General features: G+C 33.2%; 2 protein-coding genes across 2 annotated transcripts; both read left to right on the top strand.

Annotated features, from left to right (window-relative positions):
• Positions 1-943: 943 nt before the first annotated feature.
• Positions 944-4,511, top strand: LOC124826196 (zinc finger protein GAI-ASSOCIATED FACTOR 1-like). Its single transcript, XM_047298961.2, has 3 exons — positions 944-1,307; positions 2,165-2,561; positions 3,236-4,511. Exons 1-3 carry the CDS (start codon positions 1,085-1,087, stop codon positions 4,131-4,133), a joined length of 1,518 nt encoding a protein of 505 aa, XP_047154917.2. The 5' UTR covers positions 944-1,084; the 3' UTR covers positions 4,134-4,511.
• Positions 4,512-6,674: 2,163 nt separating this feature from the next.
• LOC124826202 (acyl-CoA-binding domain-containing protein 4-like) lies at positions 6,675-19,206 on the top strand. The gene is made up of 18 exons (XM_047298976.2): positions 6,675-7,054; positions 7,725-7,795; positions 8,071-8,134; positions 8,225-8,296; positions 9,234-9,428; positions 9,565-9,642; positions 9,828-9,923; positions 10,042-10,108; positions 10,737-10,798; positions 11,032-11,171; positions 11,479-11,605; positions 11,680-11,794; positions 13,534-13,622; positions 13,765-13,848; positions 13,944-14,126; positions 15,059-15,199; positions 18,321-18,380; positions 18,752-19,206. Exons 1-18 carry the CDS (start codon positions 6,890-6,892, stop codon positions 18,941-18,943), a joined length of 2,001 nt encoding a protein of 666 aa, XP_047154932.1. The 5' UTR covers positions 6,675-6,889; the 3' UTR covers positions 18,944-19,206.
• The last annotated feature ends 713 nt before the right edge of the window (positions 19,207-19,919 follow it).

Here is a 19,919-nt window from a genome sequence, read left to right as displayed (position 1 = left end):
CGTCCGTCCTCAGGCAGCGGACGTTCATATAGACGTCCGTCCTGGCACGACGGACGTCTGAGGGACGTCTACCGCATAGACGTCCGGCGTACGCCGGACGTCAAAAGGCCAAAATATCGGACGTAAAAAGCCGTTTCTGCACTAGTGGTTTATCCTATATTCTTAAAAAAGAAAGATGTATTGAGTAATAATCAACCTTTCTAATTGAGATTTTGGAAAATCAAAGGTTATTTTTTGCATTGGTTGCGTAGAAATTTCAAATATTTGTTAAAATTTGCAGGCAGATCTTTAACATAAATTAATAAATTAAATTTAACTTAAAAAAACTTATTTTATAAAGTATTTACGAACTAGATGTACTCATATACCCTCTTGATTTATTACACTGACTGTTTAAAAGTTTAAGTGTTTCATCATTGTGGAAGAAAAATTCTGCGATTTTCATCTCAGTTTCAATCCAACATAGTTGGGAAGATTTATAAAAGCAATGATTTGGAAGGTGATTATCTCTGCTTTACAAATTAAAAATGACTATTTAATTTAAACTACTCTTTCTACATTTAAATATAAGCAAAATACATATATTTTATATTAATTAACAATGTTAATTAAGTTCATTTATTTGTTTCATTTTATGTACAAAATTACATTTTAAAAATATTTTTATAGTTTTTTGAGATTATGTTCAAATTTAAATTTAAGAATATTTCCAATTAAATTAGTTAAATTTTGTTTAAACATTTTTTCGTATTTGTTGAGACAATACTATTCAATATCGTACTTTTACATTTTTTACAACCTTTTACCATTACATAATAGTTTTTAACCAAAAATGTTGGTGTCGATATAATATTTTTTGAAATTATTGGTTTAATATTTTATTGCAGTGGAAATCCTAATATATACGTTGGCTCAGTCGTACTAATCTCCACATCATAAGAAGGAGAGTTTCGTGGGTTTTGTCCATATACCTTCACTTCCTGAAATCCCATCTTCTTTCTTCGATTTTTCTCTCATTTTTCCTCCCTTTGCAAGAACCAGAGTGAAAACGAGCACTACCTTGAGAAGAAAGAGAAGAGGATCAATGTCAAACTCAAACATCACAAGCTGTGATAGTTGGAGCTTCTCCACAGAGAACACCGGAGAAGATGCAGCAGCAGCAGCAGTTAAGCACCAGCAACTAGAGATGCTTCCCCAAAACCACAGTCCAAATTCAAACACTTCAACTACAACAAATAATAGCAATGCCTCAAACACAAATTCACAACCACCTCTCAAGAAGAAAAGAAACCTACCAGGGAATCCAGGTCTGTTAATTTCTCTCTTTTTCATTCATTTTTCTCTCTCTATCTATTCACACCAACATTCTCAGCTTACTGTTTTTCTCTTTTTTTTTTTTTCTATAATTTAAATCCACGGATCATCAAATTAATTAAGTGCCAGCTTCTTATATTGGTGATAATCAGTTCTTATCAGTGATTGATCAGTTTTCATGTACTGAGAATTTGAGGTGTGTGTATATATAGCCATTATCTGTTCGTAACAATTACTATGTGGACGTGTAAAACTAGAAGAAGATATAGAAAGCAAGATTTGATGATATTTAGGTGAATTTGATTTACATGAATGTTGTTTGAATTGGGGAGGAAAACTAGGGTGTGTTAAATTCAAAAAAATGAATAGCAAAAAAGGTTGAATTATTGGTGAGTGATGAAATGGTGGAAAGAAGAAGCTCAATTATTGCCTGCAGGGTTTCACAATCATTGCAGTTCACTGTTGACTTTTCTTCACTGCTGCCTGATCTCAAACTTTTTCTTTATTCTTGTTTCACACCTGTTTCAACAAAAAGGTTCATACATATTGGTCATGTTAAATCTTTCTATCTCTTTTCTGCTTAATTTTTGACTCCTGCATGTGAACAAACATTCCACTAACAAATTTTTCAACATTTTTTTTTTATTTTAATTTTGTCATGTTATAATCTGAATATAAATGAAATATTTAAATAAATAAAGGTTTTTTTTTGGGTTTGCTTTCGGTGCATGTCAAATTAATAATTAATGTTGAAGGTACTATAGAAAGGAAACATGTGCATGCACACTTATATATAGACTGTATATAGTTGATTAAAATAATAATTTTGGTGTGAGTGGCACGTGTGCAGACCCGAATGCCGAAGTGGTAGCCCTGTCGCCGAACACCCTGGTGGCCACAAACAGGTTCGTGTGTGAAATATGCAACAAAGGGTTTCAAAGGGATCAGAACCTTCAATTGCACCGTCGAGGGCACAATCTACCGTGGAAGCTGAAACTCAGAACCACCACCGAAGTGAAAAAGCGCGTTTACGTTTGTCCCGAACCCTCCTGTGTCCACCACAACCCGGCTCGAGCGCTGGGCGATCTCACCGGCATTAAAAAGCACTTTAGTAGAAAGCACGGCGAGAAGAAGTGGAAATGTGAAAAATGTTCTAAGAAATACGCTGTTCATTCTGACTGGAAAGCACATTCCAAAATATGTGGAACCAAGGAATACAAATGTGACTGTGGCACCATCTTTTCCAGGTTCAAATTCATTATCTAATTATTTCAACCGCAAAATTATATTTCTTTAATCTATTCAGTTATACGTCTATGTTTTTGTTATAAGATTCATAAGAAAAATTAAAAAAATACAAAATTTTTGTTTTTTTATGATTATTTTATTATGTGTTAAATAAATAAATATATTTTTTATAACATTTTATTTTATTTTATATTATGTGTCAAATGTAAAAATCACATTCAAAAATATTAATTCATAAATATTAATTCGTAATTTTCGCACAAGTTGCATGCATTGGTTAGGTGAGGTAAAGTGTACATAGTCGACTTTGATCACACGTGATTGATTAAGGGTAAGGAATTTCAGAATTTTAATAAATTTAATTTAATTAATTAATTAAGTTCCTTTTGAAATAATTCTTTAGACGAAATGATTGAAAATTCCTTTTTTGACGAATTAGTTTTGACTTTTTTTTTATTTGCTTTGAAAATTCCCAAAAATATATATATTCTCATTATCTAAATATGTCATTTTAATGTATGATATATATTTTAAATTCACTAAAATTCTATTATTTTATTTTTGATCTGATCATCTCGATTCTTTTCCAATCCTTTGTGGCTTCATGTGAATTCTGTTCATTGATATTATTAGTGCAGAAAAATAACTCACTGCATAATATTATGATCTGCAGAAGAGACAGTTTCATCACACACAGAGCTTTCTGCGATGCACTGAGTGATGACAGCAACAAATTCAACGAAGCAGGACAACTGCAAAGTATAATGCATGCTTCAAACCTGCAACCACCAATGATCCCAAACCTAGCAGCATCACTACCAATCAATACCAACAATCACAAGCAACCATTACCACTCCCTCACGACCTCATTGCAGGAATTCCAGCAAAACCCTTTAGCAGCAACATGGCAGCATTGCCAAGAAGCCTTTCATCCACCTCTTCTCTCTCTCAACTGTGCTCAAACTCACCACACATCAACATGTTTGAGGAAAAGCCTCAAACAAACATGTCTGCCACGGCACTGCTTCAAAAAGCCGCACAGATGGGCGCAACAGTGAATAGTAACAGCAACAGCATGATGACTGACACGGGCTTTGCTACAAGCATGGCACCACCATCGTATGGGGTCATGAACCACCACATTCACCACGGTCAACAAGACCTGTCTCAGTATAACTTCCATGAAAATGGGACGGTGATGATGGATGGTGTTGGCAATGGCATGGGAGGAATGAGTGGTTTGGATATGTTTAATGCCATATTGGATCAAAGTAAGGCGTTGTCGAAGATCATAGAGCAGAACAACCGAAGCAGTTATAGTGGTGTTTTGCATGCAATGAATAATGGTAGGTCAAGTTCCATTGATGTTGGTGGAGCTAAAGGGAGTGAGGATGTGATGACTTTGGACTTGTTGGGGATAGGAGGAGGAGTTGGTGGTGGTGGTGGTGGTGATGGAAGCTTCTTTGGTGGTGAACAGTCTGAACTAAAGATTGAATATGGAGAAATGAGTCAAATAAGAATCCAGGCTTTGAACCATTTTCAGCAACAAACAGCAGCATATGAAAATTAAGACTTGGTTGAGACCAAAATAAAATAATAATTTGCATGTTTCTGATCTAGGTGGAAATTTTCAGCTTTGTTCTGTGAACTAATTCCTTTTCTACCATAAATAGTATACACATTATTATGATAGGTTTTCCTATCACTAATATCAGTGTTGTGGACCCTTTTGGTCCCTTAAATCAGTGTTCACTTTTCAGTGTCTTGAAATGAATAATGGTCTAGTTAGTTCAATGCGAGCAAAAACAGTAGTTAGTTCAATGTGTATACTGAGACTTTCAATTTCACTGATCACATTCTCTATCTTACCAGTAAGAATGTAATATGCTGGAAATTTGTGGGAACTGTTTTTTGAGTTTCATAATTATAATCACTTTGTTTTATAATATATTGTGTTATTTGAAATGCAAGTAACATTTATGAAATATGTTGTGTACATCGACAATTTAAACAATTAATTTTAAGGTAATAATAATATATGGTAACAATAATAAATATACCATATTTCTATAAAGATAGTTTTACTAAGGTAATTTATTTTTAATAAATACATTACTTTGATTTAATAGTAAATCATGAAAAAAAAAATAAAGATTTATTGAAAGGTAAAAGAATAAGTTAATTTAATTTTTGTTATAGTAAAAAGTGCAGTCAATATATAAAACAGATATAGTATTATCTAATACACAATTATATATGTTGAATTTATTGACTTCAAAATAACCATATTAAATGTCATGTAACTAATGGCCAGTGTTTAGAAGATGAGAGTATAATGATTTTATATTAATGTTGAATAATAATTAAATCCACCAATTAATTACCTATTTGATGATATTGACAATATTTTATGCTTTGAAATTTACTGAAAATTAACAAATTTGTGTAGGTCTAATTCTTTATCTTAGAGAATGTTTTTATACTCATTATATATATATATATATATAACTTTTTCATAAAATATTTAGGGTGTCAATAATTTGTATTATTTTTTTAAAATTCTTGTAATACTGTATTCACATATCGATATTCTTATTACATTATTTAATTTAAGTTATTATGTTTTATATTATGCATTCGATATTGTTATACTATATCTTAAATGTTTTTAATAAAGCTTAAAAATGAAATAACAATAACTTGCATTCAGTATTTGTCGTGCTTTTATTTACCATTGTAATGGTTAATTTACTTGTTAGTGTTTTGGGGAAGAATAAAGAGGTGGCCATAGAGAAATAGATAAAATAATAATTTTCCTTCTCGAAAAGTACTTAAATTATTAGTTAAGAAAAAAGACTTTGTTTTCTTCAAACAATAAATGCATATTACAGATATTTTACAGATCTTAAAAAATAGATAAAAATCTATTTTTAAGAATTGTATTTTTGAAGGTTTTTATTTGAATTTCATTTTTAAACTTCAAAACATTATTAATTATTATTTTTCATTCATGCCCTTGTATTTTGTCTGGTTTTAAATTCGTTTATATATAATGTGAAAACCAAAAAAAAAAAAAAAGAACATAAACATTATAGATATTTTTTTGAAACTTGAAAATTATCATATTTTTTGTTTTTGTTTTTTTTTTCTAAAAACACCTTAAACAACATTACTAAAAAGAAATAGAGAATGGTAATAATATTTATAAAGACTATATTTATAATATTTTTCTAACGAAATTCATTTAATTTTGAAAATTACAATGACAAAAGCCTACAACAATCTAAAATTATATTTTAAAATTTTTATTTCCTGTATCACCGACACAAGCTAATTCATCTAAATACCTATCTTTCTTTCATTTTTATCAATAAATGTAACTATTCGTTGACCAACAGAAAAAACCAAACCATGAGGCAAGCATAACTATAATTCACATTAAATTATGTCTCCACAGTAAAAAAATTCTCAAATACACTTTAACTTCTCAATTTGATACAATTTTATATGTCAATCCTTTAAATAAATATACTGAAATTAGTTCATAAAAATTTACAATTATAATTTAGAAATAAAATAAAAAGTGAAAATTAATCTTAAAAAATGGCATCGCTCGATTTCCGTTCACTTGGATATAATATAACAAAGTAATTAATGAATAATAATTGCAGACTTCCTACTCGTTAAAACAATTTTAATATTTTTATAAATATGGAAACTCGTTATAATTTACAAGCATACCTTAAACAGTGAAAAACTCAATTTTTTACTTTTTCATTTACCAAATCGATGTAATTGTCTAGAGAAAAATAAGTCTGTAATCAAATTTTTTATAATATTATCATTAATTAAAATTTACGTACAATAAGCTAATATATCTAGCTATATATGTCATACATTTACTGTAAATTCATTTATTACATTGAAAATTGGTGAAGATCTTCCATTTAACAAAGTAAATATAATAAATATGTTTTTCTTCAACGAATTTCTGAAAAATCACCAAATTTATGTATTTTAAAAACATTTCTACAATTTTTTAAGGACCAAAAAGAGTATTTAATAAAAATTAAAAAAAGGTGTTGACCATGCAAATTAAGAAAAACCGAAGGGGTATGTGGCTATTTGCGAAAGTTGCAGAATCAGAGTGGATCTGCGAAGAAGAGTGCATCAGCAGAAAGAAAACGTTGATATATAAGGCTTTACCACCTTCGTATTGCATCTGCATCTTCAATCTGGAGCCATTTATGCAGTTGTGTGGTTGAATCTATGTTATAGGAGTTAATTTTGTTCCAAGTGAAGCGAATTGGTGGATCTGAAGTAGCGATGGCGATGGCGATGGCGAGAGCAAGTTCTGGTCTGCAATACCCAGAGCGGTTCTACGCTGCGGCCTCTTACGTGGGGTTTGATGGATCCGCTTCTCCAACCAAAACCCTCACTTCCAAATTCGCTAAGTCTACCTCTCTTCTTCTCTACAGCTTATACCAGCAGGTACCACCTCAACGTCCTTCACCATCTGCATTGCACTGTGCCTCTTGCACACTCTTTCAATATGGATTTCTATTTTGATTTTTGGCTTTGGCTTCGTTGTGTTCTTGTCGGTGAGGCCATTCTATGTTAATTGATTCTGTGCTTGTCACTAGATCTGAATGAGATTGATGGATTGGATTGAAATGGAAAGATTTGTGTGACTCGATGGTTACCTCGTTTATAGTTTATGGGAATGCTTTTTCATGCTGATTGATCTCATGGAGGTGGGTGACACGTAATTTGGTTATGACATGTGAGAAGTGTGTGAATTGGATTAATGTTAAGTGTTTTAGATGTTATGTTTTGACAATGATTTGGTTGTTTGGGGGACTGGACGTGGAAACATTGGCTGCTGTGTTGATCTGTGTGGGTGTTCTCTGTTTTTCTGATTGATGTAATCAATGGAATCGTTGGCTGCAAAATACTAGAGTTGATGCGCGATCGTAATGTTGCTTGTATTTGGCACACTAGAGGTTGATGCCTTGGTTGGCTAAGCCGGAGAAGTCATAGTTTCGTGAAGGAATGGAATGTGATTTACTAGTCAGCCAATGGTTTTTTTGAAATGGGCTGATGTTGCTGAAATTAAAATAACAAATTTCGTATTAATTTATTGGAAAATTTGTTATTTCAGGCTAGTGTGGGACCTTGTAACGTCCCAGAACCAAGTACATGGAAAATAGTGGAGCATAGCAAATGGGCCAGGTTTGTTTGCTTTAAACACACATGCTGGTTTTCACTTTCTGTATGCTCTTTGCGTATCTGCTTGACATCTCTGTTCTATATGTACGCCTTTGTGGAACATTAAGGTCTTACCATACGTGTCTTTGCATTTTCATTTTACAGATATTTTGTCATGAATACTGCACTTTCTTTTATCAATGTTATTTTTTAATGGTATTATACTAGCAAGATGCACAATTGCGTTCCTAATCTCATTTTGTCAACAATATTATTAAAGGTAGTAATTATTGATGCAGTTGGAACCAGCTTGGAACCATGTCTTCCACTGAAGCCATGCGTCTTTTTGTGAAAATATTGGAGGTCATGCAAATAATTTTACATAATCATTCTTCTTGGTATATTGTAGACTGTTAGCTGAGACGTTTTCTTGTAATTTATTTTTCTGCGTAGGAAGAAGATCCTGGTTGGTATTCAAGAGCATCTAACTCTGTTGCAGAACCTGTCATAGACGTGCAAATGAATGTGAGTGTTATTAAGGGTATCAGCTTTATATTATATCGAGTCCTGTTAATGCTATGGTGTTTTCTTTTTAATAGTATTCATAAGTTTGCCTCTAGTAGTAGCTATGCTGTCGACTTGTTATGCACTTATAACTTTATAGAGTGATCAGAATGTAGTTTTTATTCTGGTTCAAAAAATTAAAGCAAAAACAGATGTTCTTCGGCAAATAAAATTTAGGATATTTTATAATTGCAATATATTTTTATCACCTTTCACCCTGGTAGGATATGAAATAATAAAAAATAGAAATAGGAAGAGGTTTTGTTAATAAGGAAAATAAATGAAGAACGATCTCAGCTGAGATTTTCCCAAGAGCTCAACTCCTTACAGAGAAGTCTCTCTCTGCAATGGATCCAGCTCAAAACCAAAACCCACCAAAATGACGCCCCCTTCCCATGATTACCCACTTATCTATAACTTAATCATACCTCTCACACACCATGGATTCCACCCACATAGCCAGCTCTGCATTCCAAAATTTTCTCCTCCCAACACATAAAACCGCATATAGGCTCATTGCGTCAACTTTGTGCCTCCTGTTATAAACTTTTGATATATTGGGTCCTTAAGACAATTGGTCATTCGGGCCAGTATTCAGGTTCCTATCACACCCCAACAGACGTGCACACAATTGTTATACAACTTAATCGAGTCAGTGATTTTGTTGCAAGTCATATACAGGATTCCATGATTTCAGATTTAGGATTTGATAGTTAGGTTAAGAATTTAGATTAATGTAAGAGGCATGTCAACTTAAGTGGTGTCAAGCTGTCAATAACATTGTAATAAGAACACATTCCTCTATATTCTTATCCACTTTTGTTGCCACAGTCAAAGTAGTGATTTTTTTTTCTTCCTTTTTTTCCTGCTTTCCAATTCCATCTTGCTGGTTTGACAGCATAATTCCAAAGTTGAACCAGTAATTGAGAATGGAAACTCTTATCCAGAGACAAAGACTATTTCCACCCAAAATGGAATCGAAGTTGGAACAGAGGATAAAGATATTGTTGTGGAAGGCTTTAGTTCAGTTGGAGTATATGATCAATGGATTGCACCTCCAGTATCTGGACAAAGTCCAAAAGCCCGATATGAGGTACCGGTTCTTGTGAAGTGTGAAAATTATAAAATTCCATTCTAAACTAGTATTTCTTTTTTGGCTGCCATATGAGTTTATTCTCTGTTCTCTATTGGTTTTTCCCTCCCTAAGTCTAGTTTGTTTCTATGTTCAGCATGGAGCTGCAGTTGTGCAAGATAAATTGTACATATATGGTGGAAACCACAATGGTCGTTACCTTAATGATCTTCATGTAAGCATACATTTACCTATTCCATGAAGCTATACAGTTTGACTGTGTTGCAATTTATCTTGTTAGGTTGACTGAAACTACCAATTTATATATGGTGTTTTGATGGAAAAGATTTTTGTTATCTGTCTCTCTGGTTGACTTAGTTCTGTTTTTGGTTACTTTGATCTATATGGAAACAAATACAGGTTTTGGATTTGAGAAGGTGGACTTGGTCAAAGATTGAAACTAAGGCTGGAGATGAGTCCCCTACAACTTCAGTCCCTTGTGCTGGCCATTCTTTGGTTTGTATTGAACATAAAATTGCATAATCTAAGTCGTGTTCAACCTGCTTGTAGTTGGCTGTTAGTATTAATTCTGGAATTTTGTGGGATTTGGTGATGGAATTTTTTTCAATTACAGATTCCATGGGGAAATAAGCTTCTGTCTGTTGCAGGGCATGCAAAAGATCCTTCTGAAAGTATCCAAGGTATAATAAGGATGTCATAATATGTTATCTTGAATTTGGGTTGGATCTAACACAACCCTTGAATCTACCTTTATAAGATGAGCACTGTCCAACCCTTTATAGAAGCTCTATTTTAGCCATCGTTGTCAATATGAGATCTCAACATGTTATATTCTATGCATGAATACATGAGGAAATGGGATACATTAAGAAGTTTCATTAAGGTTTTTTTTTGGATAGGCCAATAAACTTCATTAATTTTGGTGACAACGATAAGCATGTATAAGACATGCTTACTCAAATTGTGTTCTCTATTCTATTCAGTAAACTAAAGCATGATACTGTCTCTCCATTTACTTTTAAGGAAAAAAACAATCAAAATTGTTGGTAGTGATAAAATTTTTGTGCATATTTAAGTTGAACATTTAGGCTACATGTTTTGCTTAGTTTATAATTAATTTTTTTACTCAAAGTTCACTTTTTAAGAATAACGTTTTCCTTAGTTCATTTGATTTGATCCATGACTGTTAATTATAACCCCTCCCTACCCCATTTGTGACTCTTCTCCAATTCTCCAACTTCTATGTCTGTTGTTTTTTATATTCTGGTTAAAACTAATTATCTGTATTACTATTATATATTGTGCCAGTGAAAGTGCTTGATCTTCAAACCGCTACATGGTCAACTCTAAAAACTTTTGGGAAAGCTCCGGTACGTATCTTTTGTTATCTTATGTTTATTGACCCCAAAATCCTAGAAATTATATATTATCTCATTAGAAGTGTGTGACGTGCACATTTGTATATTTTAACAAGAGATATGGAGGTTTTATGATTTTTAAATAGAGGACAGTAGTTCCCCCTCTCTTTTTCTATTCTTTTATTTTTTCAAATAAGGTGCATTAAAGGTCCGTTTAGTTCCCTTCAATCATATATACTTTCTAGGTATCACGTGGAGGCCAATCAGTGACCCTTGTAGGGGGAACCTTGGTAATTTTTGGTGGGCAAGATCCAAAGAGGACTCTTTTGAACGATCTGCATATTCTTGACTTGGAAACCATGACATGGGATGAAATTGATGCTGTGTAAGTAGTTTTTCTGAAACACTGCTTTGTATCTAATTTTACCTTTTGTATCGGGATGAGAAGGTTGTATGGTTGGGGGAATGTCAAGGGTTCTACGTTTGTAAAACGAGAAAACTTGTCATTAGCAATTGTTCAGTTGGGCCATATTTATTTATGCCATGATATGGGTATGACACATTGTAAATTACGTTACTCATTTTGTTAGTTGTGAATGTGTTGTTTTTATTCTCCCATGCAATATAAAGAGAAAGAAAATGAAAAAAAAAATAACATCTATGTTTGGTGCTAACTAAGTCTTAACTTGAAGTGGGGTGCCACCTTCTCCAAGGTCCGATCATACTGCTGCTGTTCATGTGGAGCGATACTTACTTATCTTTGGTGGGGGTTCACATGCAACATGCTACAATGATTTACATGTTCTTGATTTGCAAACTGTAAGGCCATTGCTTTTCCTACAAGACAATGAATTGGAAAATCGTTTATCTAATCATTTGCGTGAACTCTACAGATGGAATGGTCTCACCCCACACAGCTGGGTGAAATACCAACGCCACGGGCTGGACATGCTGGTGTGACAGTAGGGGAGAACTGGTTCATTGTTGGTGGTGGTGACAATAAGAGTGGTATGCCTTTTTTTCCACTTAGAATCATACTTTCGGCATTTGAGGAATGATTTTTCACTCCACATAATATTGCTTAGTATCTCAAACAAATATTATTTGAACTCTACGAGTGCACAAGTGGAACTTGTGGTTCAAATTAAACTGAAGGATTTGTATTCTAACAGTGTTGCGAAGTAAATTGGTTTATTCTACTTTCAATTATATATAAAATGTTTAATTACTCATTTGGTTTACATACCTGCACAATCTGTACAGTTTAGTCCCTACACCTAGAAGCTACTTTTGTTAGTCTTTATGCATACACTTCTAAATTTATTTTAGTCTTTGTAAATACTTTCTGGATGAAATTGACTAAAAACAAATTAAAAAATGTCAGTGTAAGGACTAAAATGTGTAGTTTTTGTACAAACTAAATTGTAAAGATTGTACAATTGCAGAAGCCAAATTAATAATTAAACCTATATAAAAAATAATAATATATTTAATTCAGTTTCCAAAGATAAAAATTATTGTATGCATACCCATAAATGTTTGTAAAGAAGTATGTTCACCCATAGTCCAATCTTCTAAAATGGGATAAAAGCAAACCTACCTTTAATGATTCAGTTTATAGCTAATTTAAGGTTGGTAGTAGGCATTATATTGACTGGCCATGGTACTTGTGTTGAAGAAAACACTGTTTTTTAGAATAAGGATTATTGGACTGGCGCCATTCCCATAAAAGAAGATAAAGTTCATATGTTTTAAGCCCCAAAAATTATAATATACGCACTTGTTACCTGTCTGTCCTTTTAAAATAGCGCTTTTAATATTAATTTTGTTGGTGCTAGCCTAGCCGTGTTGTTACCCGACTGCTTAGGTGTCAAAAAGATGGCTACCTCAATGTGTTACATCACTTTATATAGTTCTTATTTTAGTCTCGCTAAATATACTCTGTTTTTATCATGTTTCGGGTTGTTCACTTATAATTTTAAGATTAGTTAATATTGCTCGAGTGTAAAATTGTTAAAATAATATAAACAAAAAGTTATCTGTGTAAATACATGTTTAGTAAGGACAATTGCATCAATTACATTTAAAGTGCATTTGGGTATTAAAGAAGTTGCTTCTCGTCAAATAGTGGCTTCATAATGTATTTTGGCCTTTCAGCAAAATGATCTAGCCCACTATAATAGAGAAAGAGCTTTCAGAAATGCTTTCAGAAAAATAGAGAAAGAGCAAATAAATCAAACATACAATTGCTACATGTGACAATTTGCTATACTTTTCACCCCCTATTTTTTGGTTTGTCTCGGTTTTGTATATTTCCTGCATAGATGGAGGTTAGTTGACACATTGTTTGGTCTTGATCCTTGTAACATACATTGAAGTAGGGTAACAGATATGAGTTTATGGCACTGAAAGGATAGTGAAGAGTGTCAAATCTTTGATTAAGCATGCATTGATGCAATGAGAGAAGTGCTTATTTATTCGGAAATTAATGCACTGTTTCATTGTGAAAGAAAGTTATAGAGGAAAGCATTGCCATTTTATTGGGATCACTGTGAAGAGGGACAAATTCTGGGCTGGTTGTCATATATCCATATGGTTTAGTTCGTAACCTGGGTTGTAATTTTACTTATTATTTTTGAATTTCAGGACATTTATGTTGCAGTCTTGTTTCGCTATACATCTCTTTTAACATTTATATGTTCTATATTATTCTGCACTATATTATTCTGCACTATATTATTCTGCAGGGGTCTCTGAAACAGTTGTACTGAATATGTCTACACTGGCTTGGTCAGTGGTAACTTCTGTTCAAGGACGAGTTCCTGTTGCCAGCGAGGTACTTTATCTATGTCTTTTAACAATACTGCATGTGATACAAAGTCTAACTAGAGTACTGATCCTTATTAACTGCTGCAGTGTAAGAAGGTTATGTTTCTAGTGCCATTGGATTAACATAATTAAGATGTTTCCCATTGCAGGGATTGAGTTTGGTTGTAAGCTCCTATAATGGCGAAGATGTACTTATATCTTTTGGAGGGTACAATGGACGATACAATAATGAAGTAAATATTATTTCAAAACTTTACCTCTGTTTCTGCTCTCCTTTGCCTTTGCTTTTATATTTTCTTCCTCATCTGAGTTGGTTTGCTGCATTCAGGTGTATGTTCTTAAACCAAGCCACAAATCAACCCTGCAATCGAAAGTAATTGAAAATTCAGCACCAGACAGTGTTTCAGCTGTTCCAAATGCCACAAATGCTACCCGAGATGTGGAGTCTGAATTTGAAACCGGCCATGAAGGGAAAAATTGGGAAGCTGTCATGGACAAAGCTGATCCAGCTGTATGTATTACTAAAAAGGATTTGCATTATTTCTTTCTGGTTTTAAGATTGTCCTAGCATTCATTTTTGTTTGAAATCTAAATTGTGGTTCTCTACTTTATAAAAATTATTCTCTTGTGAATTTGGTTTAACTAGACATCTGTTTTTCTGGTTGCATTTGTTTGCCTCACAAGCCAAGATCTAAACACTTGTTATATTATTCTGTTTTTATTTCTCTTTTTATAACCTTGCACAGAATCTAGAGTCTATTAAAGGTTTTTTTAACAAAATTAGAATTGTATAATTGGCCAAATTCAATTGGACATGCCTTTCGGTTTGCTTTTTATGGCCGCAAAATTTTTCCTTTTATGACTTTTATCATCATCCTAAGGTTTTGAACCAATCACTTCCTTGCCCTACCCTAGGTAACCTTCAACCCATTTAGTTCCTTTGTCTTGAATTTGTCATAAAAGTCTGACACTAGCCTGCTAAATTATTAATCCATTTTTTCTGTCACTTTGAATCTCACATGGTGATGGTAACAACACAGTATAGTATGTTCATGTTATTGTGCCAGTGTGTGATTTTTCTCTTATTGCCAACCAAACGAAAAAGGAAAAATTAGTTGGGAACTTGTAACAAACTTCAAAGTTCAAACAGCACTAATGCATTAATGCATTCAATTACACACTCACACGTATGCTCTTTCCTCCTCAAGTAGCTAATGGGCTTGAAAATTATGCTCCTTTTAGATTAAAAATCTGGATTTTTTAGACTGCCCTCCAATCTGTGGTACCCATTTCATGATTTAACACACTTGGCCTCCATGTTGTTCCTGTCTAGTTCTTGCCTAAGGCCCTCATTTATATCCCCCAAAAGCATATCAGTTCTATTTTGTGCCATTTGATATTTCTTCTTGTCAGTAATTGCTTTCATATTTTTCTGTCATACAGAAATCAAAAGGTGATATTATATCAGTCCTCAAGGTTGAGAAAGAAGAGTTGGAATCATCACTCAGCAAGGAGAGACAGCATGCTCTTCAATTAAAGCAAGAGCTGGCAGAAGCTGAGTCTCGTAACACGGACCTTTACAAGGTAACCTACCTTAATTGTTGAAGTTCTTTTTCTAGTTTGGAATTATAGGAACGGATTCAGTTCAGGAATCAAGCACTGAAGTGGGTAATGATTGCTAGCAAATAAAAATTAGAATTCTAGAGAAACTATTCTATTGCCCTTTTTCTGTCTAGAGCTAAGTTACAGGACAACAACCCCTCTATTTGCTTTTAACTATATTGCTTTGTTTTGTCTCTTGGTCTCTAGGATCAGTCAGTGGTTTATAATTGAACTGGTTAGTAGAAAGGCAAAGATTGAACTTTATTAAGGAAACCCTACGTCCCCACTCCCCGATCAAGTATATAAAAATCAGGTAATGAATAGATTGAATAAAGATTTCCCTGGATATTAAAAATATCCAGGCCTCTCCCACATTTTTCCACGATGTGATATGATACTCAATCCTCTCCTCTTCTATTTATTTCTTCCTCTCATTAACTTCAATAATAGACAATCAGTCATCACTCATCATTCTGTTTCAACCTGTCTTACTACTAACTAACTTCTGAGGTTATTATCCTTTTCACTTCTAGCTCTCCTTTGATAGATCATTCTGATTAAGGGTCTTAGCCTATCATTGTATAAGCCAAACTTATATATCTTGTATCAAAAAGGTTCAGGTCCATTATTTTTCATGACAGAATATTGTGGTGTTGTTTGATCCAGATTCTTGAGTTCCACTCGATGGGAAATTTTTTGGCTGATATTTATTAAGGAAGTGTGAACTATATCATTGAACTTAAAAGGTGCTGGTTAGATAAATTTATTACGGCAATCAGACAATTGTTGCATATTGATATATATCCTTACTTATAGAAATTAGACAGTTCAAGGATTTACTCTTACTGTAATTAGGAAATTATTTTTGTGATTATTAGCCACTCAATAATTATCGTTTTGTAGTGTGCATTTTCAATCGGATTTAATCATGCTTCTTGGTTTCTCTTCCCAACATGGTATTAGAGTTTTTCCTCCCATTTTGAGAATAGACCGAGACAAAGTAAAGAGACAAATACAGGGGCACACAACACAACAGAAAATGGTAGCTTAATGTGACTTGATGGAGTGATGGATTACAACTAGAACAAATATCACTCCAAAGAGCAATAGGAAGATTAGTATTGTTGGGTAAGAGGGCGGGAGGAGACAAATAAGTTGGGGCCGGTGTGAGTCAAAAGTTTTCCAAACATCAAGTGGAGAAGGAGGATGGAGTCGACAATAACACTTGCATTGCAGGTGAAAGAGATGGATTCTCGTGTGGATCAGGTGGACCATTAGGTATATATTTTTGGGTTGGGATGATTGAAATAAGAAAAGGAGGAGTAGGAAGTGAGGCAAAAACATACTCAAACTTAGGTGAAAACCAGTGAAAGAAAGGGATTAGAATAAATTAACATTTGTTGAGACTAGGTAACAACTGAGTGAAGGAGAATAACTCTAATCATTGTGTGAACAAGTAGCAGTTTTAGCAAGATCAGGACTATGACTGTTACAAACATGTGGACCCCAAGATGTGAGGAAGTAGAGAGTGAAGATCTTAATGGTAAAATAAAATAGAGGTATTTTTTCGTTGAACATTGAAGAGGGTATGCAATTATTGAGATAACAAGCATAAGGAATATCAACCCAAAACTGATGAGATACGTTGCCACAATTAACCTTGATGGGGCACTTGACTCCCTCAGTGCCCACTTGGTGACAAATGTTATTGGTGTCCGAACTTTGATTATTTTTTTTCACATTTTCTTCTGTGGATAAAATGTCTCTTCTCAGGTTTGTTCTTGTCCATAACTGATATTTATCATTGACCTTCATACCAACTGGTCAATAATGTCTTTTTCCATGGTGATCCCTTTGATGTTTATGTGGTACAACCTCCAATATTTGTTATTCGGGGGAGTCTTTCGGGCAAATTCTTAAATTGACTCAAGGATTTTCTCAAGGCATGCTTTGGTAGATTCAGTACTATGGTTCTGTAGTTGAGCGTGTCTCAGCATCTCTTACCAGCCTTCTATCTCCATTTCACTGCAAGATGTATCTACGTACTTAGTTGTTTAGGTTGACAACATTGTTATTAAAGTAACACCTATGTCACCATTTTCAATCAAAAGATCTTAGTACTCTGTTACTACTTGAGGATAGAGGTAGCAGCACAAAGCAAAAGTAGCATTATCATTTACCAAAGTGTGCAATGGATATTCTAGTGAAAACAAAACTGGCGAAGTTAAGTCTATTGACATAGCCATGGATCCCAGTTCAAAATCCAGAGAAGTACCAGTGACTGTTTCAGAAGACGAATTATGTCGTTGCTACCTGACCAGATATTTCCTTTTCAGTCAATGTAGTGTTGTTTTTCTGATTTTTTGCTGTGAAAGATATTGTGATGTCATTTGGTTGTGAAATATATTAGAGGAAAGAAGATTTTATACTCAAGTTCTGGAATATTAGGATGCAGATTTGACAAGTTCTTCCAGTGATAGGAGATCCATTTTTGGGTATTGCATTCTTATTAATGGTTAGATGATTTCTTGAAAGAAGTAAGAAAGAGAATGTTGCAAAATCTAGTGCAAAAGTTGAGTACTGAGTGATAACATCAATTGGAGAGATGTTACACTAATGATGCCATTTGTAATAATAAGTCTGTGTATGTAGCACATAGTTTGAAATCTATTATTCCATGAAACAAATAAAAGCATTGAGATAGATTTTCTCTTCTGACAGAGAGATGAATGTATCACGTGATACCACTGATTTTGTCAACATCAATTGGTAAATGTCTTCAAATATTTTGACTGGTTCTTGAATTGATTGTATTTTGTATCAAGTTCAGTCCATACAACTCATATACTCCAACTTCAAAGGAAATGTTAGATATGTTTAATGATAGTAACTAGGCAGTTATTAGATATTGTTTCGTATTTTAATTGATATAATCAAACAATTGAGGATTACATAATTTGGTATTTTCTTTGTAATTATTACCCACACCATAGAATAATACACTCTATTGTATATATTGACTACATGCAGATTCCGTCATATCTCTTTCTTTCTATTTTTCTTCATAGTCTCCTTAAACTTGTATTTTGTGCTGATAATGTAGGAGCTCCAGTCAGTTCGTGGTCAGCTTGCTTCTGAGCAGTCAAGGTGTTTCAAACTCGAGGTATGCATGCATTAATGCTTCTGAGAGTCCTGTCCCTATTGGTCTTCAAGTGTTTTAGAATTGAATTGCGTTTTAGGTAGGTGATTGAATGAAAATTATTGGACAAACACGGTGCATTATTTAATCTGATGGATAAACAATTCATGTGACGAAGAATTTGTTTTTCTAAATTTTTCGTTATCTGCCAAACTAAGTAACAATTTCAAGTGTTTAATAACTTTTGAAGGCACTGCTTTGGGCAAATAGTTTTTTATAGTGATCTGATTACCACTTTAAGTCTGCTTTAAAATTTTGGTATGTCAGCTTTTTGTGGATGAAGAAATCTGTACTTGTTATTATTGTTGAACTGAAAATAATATTTGAGAATGTAGGTGGAGGTTGCTGAATTAGGTCAGAAGCTCCAAACCATTGGAACATTACAGAAGGAGCTGGAGCTCCTCCGGCGGCAGAAGGCTGCATCAGAGCAAGCTGCCTTAAATGCAAAACAGAGGCAGAATTCAGGTGGCGGCGTGTGGGGTTGGCTTGCCGGTGCTCCCCCTGATCAGAATGCTGATGATGCGTGAATCTCTTAGTTGAATAGCAGTGCTACATTACTTTTGGTTTCATTCAACCAATTTTATTTCCAATACTTACTGTGTATTGATTCAGTTCTTCTTTTAGTTATGTAAACAAGATTTAGCTTGTTTGACCAAAACATTTTCTACACCTGAGGATGAGGACGAAGGTATAAATAGTAGATGTTACTTTTGCCGCCATTTTTGTTCATGATTGTATTCAAAGTGACATACATTATTGAATGAAAAATATAGAAATTCTTTTGATTTAACATTTTCATTCAACCAACTAATAGGGGTTGTTTTATGGCTGTCTAATCTTGCACTATAATTCAGTATTATCTTAAGAATGATCTCCAAATTAACTCAAACAGGTTTTATGTGATTGTTTTATTGAATAATTGTTTAAAGTATTTTTCTAATACCGTTTAACGCATTATAATTATAATTACAAATTCACAAAATAAAAAATGAAACTACAATCAGCGCAATAACCTGTAGTTTTCATAGATATTATGTGTTACTTAATAAATTTCTAAATGTTATCTCATTTTTAATATATTTTGTATTGGATTTTACTTTTATAAAAAGTATGTTGGTAGTTTTTCATTCAAAAAGAAAATGTAAGTGTTCGTGAAGTACATGCAAGTAATAGTATATATGCATATGGATTTTTATATATAAAAGTAAGTCTAAACATTAACATGTATTTAAGCAATTGATTTTAGTTACAATTTTCTATTCATTAAGTATCATGATTTCAGTTAATTACAAGAATTTGGTCTTCTAAGTATTACCACTTTTATATTTGCCATTAAATATTTAACAGATTTTTGTTAATGTGACAATCTAGCCTACTTCATATATGTTTTAATGTTTATTGACGTGATTTAATTCTACTTTTAGTTTTTAGAAATTGCAAATAGGAAACTAAAAGTATAATTAAGTGATTTAGTGTTAGTGATGCGCAATGCCAGATAAATAT

This window comes from Vigna umbellata, chromosome 5 (assembly GCF_029865625.1).
Source record: "Vigna umbellata cultivar VRB3 chromosome 5, Vumbellata_1.0, whole genome shotgun sequence".
Lineage (NCBI taxonomy): Eukaryota > Viridiplantae > Streptophyta > Magnoliopsida > Fabales > Fabaceae > Vigna > Vigna umbellata.
Note: the sequence above shows the minus strand (reverse complement) of the source record. Positions and strands in the feature narration are given on the sequence as shown.

What these genes read in the sequence shown, in the direction of transcription:
- LOC124826202 (XM_047298976.2), top strand. Translation starts at nt 6,890, where the DNA reads ATGGCGATGGCGATGGCGAGAGCAAGTTCTGGTCTGCAATACCCAGAG. An exon ending in TCTACAGCTTATACCAGCAG is followed by an intron (nt 7,055 to 7,724) that starts GTACCACCTCAA and finishes TTGTTATTTCAG; the next exon opens with GCTAGTGTGGGACCTTGTAA. An exon ending in CTTGTGCTGGCCATTCTTTG is followed by an intron (nt 9,924 to 10,041) that starts GTTTGTATTGAA and finishes TTTCAATTACAG; the next exon opens with ATTCCATGGGGAAATAAGCT.
- LOC124826196 (XM_047298961.2), top strand. Translation starts at nt 1,085, where the DNA reads ATGTCAAACTCAAACATCACAAGCTGTGATAGTTGGAGCTTCTCCACA. An exon ending in AAACCTACCAGGGAATCCAG is followed by an intron (nt 1,308 to 2,164) that starts GTCTGTTAATTT and finishes GCACGTGTGCAG; the next exon opens with ACCCGAATGCCGAAGTGGTA. An exon ending in TGTGGCACCATCTTTTCCAG is followed by an intron (nt 2,562 to 3,235) that starts GTTCAAATTCAT and finishes TATGATCTGCAG; the next exon opens with AAGAGACAGTTTCATCACAC.